We start from the raw sequence: 6,540 nt of genomic DNA, 5'->3' as shown, positions 1-6,540 counted from the left end.
ATTTCGAACATACCACAGGGACCCCCGGTGCAATTTTGTCTAACGTTTAATGCATACATTTAAAACCCCATGGGTTTGTACGTATGAAATCATGATCGATTTTATAATCAAGAAGATAAGTGGATTCGCTTGTCAAATAACGAGTTTTTGAGTACGTTTTAAAGCCTATACTTCTATAATATAGAGTTAAGATCATAAACGTCTTTGTCCAAAAAATCAAAATTTGTTGTAGATTTATGTTAGCCACAAAAATTCCTTTTTTACACTCCAAATGTCCTAATTACAAGGACCTAAAGAGTCATACCCACCCTAACCTAATAATTAAACCATGTGATTTATTGCAACAAACTTTAGGTACAAATCATAACGCCAAATTATAAATTGGAAGTTTGTTCTTAATTCCGTTTAGATATGTCCCATTTCCATGTTTATGGGAAAATATCATTAAATTTAGGATCTTGATGTTAAAACATAGGACCCATTAACCTCCATTGAGATCATATTCACCATTTGCATGCCATGTTCTTTGCTATCCACATGCAAACCCTCAAGAACTGGTATTCATTTTGACCCCCTTTTTTTCTCCCTCCATATTACTTTCTTTTCACTCTTAACAAATCACAAAATACTCTCAACTTTTATTGGTCTTCTCATGCATTATTACATTTTTCATGAATCTTTAAGATTATTTGTTTAATCAAATATGATTCTTTACAACATTGTTTAATGAAATTCATCATGAGGATGCTTTAAATACCTCATCTGTCCTTGAGGTATCCTTTATTTATCTTCAAGTAAATGGAAGAATTGTGTGTGTATATGTAATAGACATGGGAAAATGATTATTTTGTATGTGATTTTTTTTTTCTGTCACTTGAATTATATAACATTTGCAGGAAGAAAACTTTGATTTGTAAATTATGTCCATAAGGTATCCTTTATAAAAAAAATTTCTATATTTTATGTGATGTGATATTGTTTGATTCCACTCTGATTTATGTTTCATTACTAAAATTGGTGAGTTTAATGCATAAACAGGATATACAAAGATGGTATGTGTCTAGAAAAATTCTTTAAAAGAGATACAAAATAATACTAACTAATTCTGTTTTCATGTTTAATGCAATGCAAAAATAATGCAGTACAACAAGAAACAAAATGTTAGTATATGCACCTGATTCATACGGTAACCAAAGTGTCTGAACGCACATGTGGAATGGAAATTTTTTTTGACTCGTATTATGTTTAACTGTAATGATGAAGGTACAACGATTGGATTAAGTCGAAGAACTCTTATTGATATCAATACAATACTGAACTCAAGTCTCTGAAAATGGCGAAAGGAGCTGTGTATGTAGCCATTGTTGCGGCCATTGGCAACATGTTGCAAGGATGGGATAATGCTACAATTGCAGGTACAAAAAGGGTTCATATAACTTACACTATGTTATTTTTTTAGCTTAACAATATTTACCGTAATCTAATGGTACAGGAGCTGTTCTTTACATTAAAAAAGAATTCCATTTAGAAACGCAACCAACAATCGAAGGGCTAATAGTAGCCATGTCACTAATCGGTGCAACAGTGATCACTACATTTTCAGGATCTGTATCTGACGCAATAGGAAGGCGTCCAATGCTAGTAATTTCGTCGGTGTTTTATTTCGTTAGTGGTCTAGTAATGTGTTGGTCACCAAATGTTTATGTTTTGCTAGTAGCAAGATTACTTGATGGGTTCGGAATAGGTTTGGCTGTCACACTTGTCCCACTTTATATTTCCGAAACTGCCCCTTCGGATATTAGAGGATTGTTGAACACTCTTCCACAATTTACGGGTAGTATTGGAATGTGTTTAGCATACACTATGGTGTTCTTTATGTCGTTAAAATCGGATGCTAGTTGGAGAATGATGCTCGGGGTCTTATCGATACCTTCTATAGCGTACTTTTTATTGGCGGTTTTTTTCTTGCCTGAATCTCCAAGGTGGTTGGTTAGTAAAGGTAAGATGGACGAAGCTAAAATCGTTCTGCAAGCGCTTCGTGGTAAAGAAGATGTCTCAGGTTCGTTTCTTTAACTCAATCGTTACACCGTTGTAAAAAACCCAATTACTCGATTAATCCCCGATTACTCCTGTTTAAAAAATAGACTGATCCAATTTTTTAAAATCTGTGTTATTAGTTGGTCATTACACTCCTGACTACTCTCGATTAATCACCTACTCCTTTTTAAGAATAGACCGATTCGGTTTTCCAAAGTCTGTCAACATCAATTAATGGGTCAAAAAAAATCAGATTTGTTGGTCAAAGTCAAAATTGGTCAACATTTCAATATGAATTTAAATTAAAATTTTAGAGTTTTTGAACAAATGAACGATTATATTCATGTTTTTAGACATTTATGTTAAAGTTTATGTTTATGGTTTTCTTCGATATTTACACATATAACTTTGAAATTTATTATTTATAAGTATACAAAAATCCGATCCGATTAATCCCCGAGTTGCAGTCCTGACTACTTCCCGAGTAGCGAGTTTTGTAAACTTGGATTCAGACGAGAACCATTCAATCTTTATGTTATACAGAAAGCTGTGTTTGTTTTTTTTTGGTTATCAGATTATTATAACTAGTTATCTTATTCTCAATTTTTATTATTCACACATAAACTTTTGGATCAAGAATTTGTTAAGAAATCTTGTTTTACAGGTGAGATGGCATTACTAGTTGAAGGTCTAGAAGTGGGAGGTGAAACATCCGTCGAAGAGTATGTCATTAACGCAGACAACGAGCTTAGCGAAGATCACGTTGAAGAAAAAGATCAAATCAAGTTATACGGTGCAGAAGAAGGTCAATCATGGGTGGCTAAGCCAGTTCGGGGCCAAAGTTCGTTATTCGTAGCTTCACGCCAGGGAAGCATGGCGTCAAACATGATGAATCCGATGGTAACGTTATTTGGAAGTGTTCACGAGAAACAAAACGATATAGGAAGCATGAGAAGTATGATTTTTCCGAATTTCGGAAGCATACTTCATGAACAAAATCAACAACAAAATAAACCCGATAATTGGGATGTTGAAAGTAATCAAGATAAGGAGAATTTATCAGGAGACGAATCGGATGATAATAATTTAAAAAGTCCATTGTTATCGCGTAACTCAACGGGTGTAGATAAAGACATGATTGCACCAATTTCGAAAAGTAGTATGTTACAAAGTGAAACGACAAATGCGATGGGGATTGGTGGTGGGTGGCAGTTGGCGTATCGAAAAACGGACGACGGGAAAAAAGCGGGCGGGCTTAAGAGGATTTATTTGCATCAAGAGGGTGGTGCTGCTATTGAATCGAGACGTGGGTCTATTGCATCGTTACCTGGTGCAGGTGATGGTGATGCGGTTCGAGCGTCGGCTCTTGTGAGTAGGTCGGTTCTTTGTTTAGATGATGCAACGGGTCAGAACCCGATTCAGGGGGGTGTGATTAAGCCACCACCCTCTAGTAAACAAGGGACGAGTTGGGCTGATCTTGCTGAGCCTGGTATTAAACAAGCATTGATTGTTGGTGTTGGTATTCAAATACTTCAACAGGTGAATCGTTCGTTATACTTATCTACATACAACTCGTTTCGAAGTGTTTGTGTTTTAATTTTTGTTTATTTTAATTTTTGTTTATTTTATTGAAACAGTTTTCTGGTATAAATGGAGTTTTGTACTACACTCCTCAAATTCTTGAACAAGCAGGAGTAGGACTTCTTTTGGCTAACATGGGAATTGGTTCCGAATCGGCTTCTTTTCTCATTAGCGGCGTTACAACCTTATTAATGCTTCCTAGCATCGGTGTTGCCATGAAGCTTATTGATATAGCAGGCCGAAGGTAAACTGTTACATATTCATTAGGTGTCAAGATAGGCGGGTTGGGTAATACATCGAAACAGGTTCGCCTTGAAATGCATCCTTTTTCAATACGGGTCAAAATGGGTCATGGCGGGTTGGACTGGCCCACAAACATTTTTCCCAATTTCTGTAAAGATTTTGGTTCATAATTAATATATTATGAAATACTATGGGCTAAAATTGTTTGACCCATTTGACTCGTTCCTATCTAGCTACAATTTTTTATATCCTTGCAAAACGTCTTAGGTTCGAATCTTGTGATGGCTAGGGAAGAGTTGGAAATGGCCACGGAGTAATCCGGTTGGGCCGCGTACATTAGATTATGGGTTGGAATACTAGCCTTTCCGGATAACCCGAACAGGGAAACCTTATAACTTTAACTCATTAATAAGTAACTGGGTTGAAATTGCCACCTTTGAGCTTTTTCAACATTTAGGGTATATTTGGTTAGTATTTGGGTCATTAATTAGTATTTGGGTCCTCGGTTGATTATAGACTATACGAATGATAGACCTTAGTTCGTTACATCATGGTGCACTTGATGCTTTTTTCTTGATTATGCGCAGGGCATTGCTACTAGGTACGCTACCTATTCTTATCTTATCGCTCATTGTGCTAGTTTTGAGCAATACGATCCATATGGGGTCCGTTACCCATGCAGTCGTTTCAACCATAAGTGTTGTCGTTTATTTCTGCACGTTCGTGATGGGCTATGGACCGATTCCAAACACACTTTGCTCAGAGATATTTCCTACTCGCGTTAGAGGTCTTTGTATCGCTATTTGTGCGCTTACGTTTTGGGTCGGGGATATTATCGTAACTTACACACTTCCAGTGTTGCTCACTACTATTGGACTTGCGGGTGCGTTTGGTATCTACGCAGTCGTTTGTACCATTTCGTGGTTTTTCGTTTATTTCAGAGTGCCTGAAACAAAAGGCATGCCACTTGAAGTTATTACAGAGTTTTTCGCTATGGGTGCTGCTAATAAGAAGGCAAATTGATCAAGTTTACTAACCTTGAAATGGTATGATGGAGCTCAGGTCAAGAATATGTGCTAAGATGCCGGAAAAAAAAAATTAATAAACCTGTTATGTTTCTCATGGCTATCTGTAATTGTTTTTTTGCATTTAAGCTTCGTTTTTTCAATGTTGCAAACTTTGAATCATTATTAGTATTGCATATCTTCAAGAATTTTAATTGATTTATGCTCATTATTTCAGAAATATAATATGTTGTTTAGTTTCAATTATTGTTCATCTGTCAATTTGACATCCACAGTCCAAAAAGGTGTATGTTTGGCAGGGACGTTCCGACCTTGTGTTTTCTTTGGAAACCCGCCAGACCCACTTCGAAAGAGTCGGATGCTGGAAAATTACCTCCACCGGGTCTCCACACATGTGACGGGAGCAATCATCATCCCACTGCCACAAGAGTTGTAAATTCATGCCGCGAGTGAAGATTAAACATGCGTCTGTTTTAAGTCCAAGCTTCCACATGGTGGGTCCAGCTTCAAAGGTACTGGGTACCACTCAACTATTGGGTGACCCTTTTATAGGACAAAATATTCAAATTACATAATTGAGATGAGCTACTATTACAAAAGAAAGATAATGCAACACTATGAAATATGAAAAACGTAACTAAAAAACATTAAAAAACAATGGCTAGAGCTTGTGTTGAACACAATTTTCTTAAAACATATGCGAGCCTGTTTTCGAGGGTACGGTGGCCTAAAGCTGCGTACAGCCAGAGTAAACTACTCGCCTCAAAATGCGGAGGTTATAGAGAGTATTTGTTGTGGCCTTTTGTGTGTGTTCAATGGGTGAAGATTATGTCTATTTATACACCAAAATGAACCAAAATGAACCAAAATAAATCATGAATCACCTTGATTTCCTTACTAAAAATAAGACCCATGGAATTGATAGAGAGAAAATTCTGGATCAACCAAACCCACTTAAATTGATGGGTTATGTGTCAAATACAGCCCACGGGTCGGATGCAAAGTTAACCCAAATTAGCCACATTCTCTCTTCATTTCCAGCACTAACCACCTCACTTTGACACAATATATCTCATTCACCACTTCATAACTTTGGACACATAATATATCGTTGCAAAGCTCTTGTCAAGAGCTACGTAACCAAAGAAATTATCACTCGTAAATACGTCATATACATATACATATTTAGGTTCAAAGTTTGAAAAAAAAAATTCAAAAAACTTATATTTTTCCAACACCTTTTGTAACTGGAAAATGTTTAATCTTAACACTGCAACACAAAAAAAGATTGATTACAAATATTTTTATTTACGGCTAAATCGGATTATGTGTTGACCCTTTTGTAACTGGACTGTATTTATTTATTTATTTATTTATTTAAATACTAAAAGGCCAACTTTTAAAATATCTGAAGAGTTGGCTAGAGAGATACTGATTAACAAAGTCATGACTCATTTCCGGTCAATATTCACGTCTCCAAAATCTTTTTTAATCTTTATTTAATGTTTTTGACAAGATTCATAATTAATTAAAGACAAAATTGCTGAAATAGTCCCTGTGGTTTGTACTAAAATGTTGATTTAGTCCCTGTACTTTTTTTTCGACTGATTTCATCCTCGTGGTATGTCAATGTTGCTGATTTAGTCCCTATAAC

The 6,540-nt window shown here is 35.9% G+C and overlaps 1 protein-coding gene across 1 annotated transcript; it reads left to right on the top strand.

Moving 5' to 3' along the window:
• The first annotated feature begins 1,333 nt into the window (after positions 1-1,333).
• LOC139858260 (monosaccharide-sensing protein 2-like) lies at positions 1,334-4,884 on the top strand. The gene is made up of 5 exons (XM_071847126.1): positions 1,334-1,415; positions 1,493-2,059; positions 2,702-3,576; positions 3,675-3,862; positions 4,449-4,884. Exons 1-5 carry the CDS (start codon positions 1,334-1,336, stop codon positions 4,882-4,884), a joined length of 2,148 nt encoding a protein of 715 aa, XP_071703227.1.
• Positions 4,885-6,540: the final 1,656 nt, after the last annotated feature.

Source organism: Rutidosis leptorrhynchoides, chromosome 7, assembly GCF_046630445.1.
Source record: "Rutidosis leptorrhynchoides isolate AG116_Rl617_1_P2 chromosome 7, CSIRO_AGI_Rlap_v1, whole genome shotgun sequence".
Lineage (NCBI taxonomy): Eukaryota > Viridiplantae > Streptophyta > Magnoliopsida > Asterales > Asteraceae > Rutidosis > Rutidosis leptorrhynchoides.
Note: the sequence above shows the minus strand (reverse complement) of the source record. Positions and strands in the feature narration are given on the sequence as shown.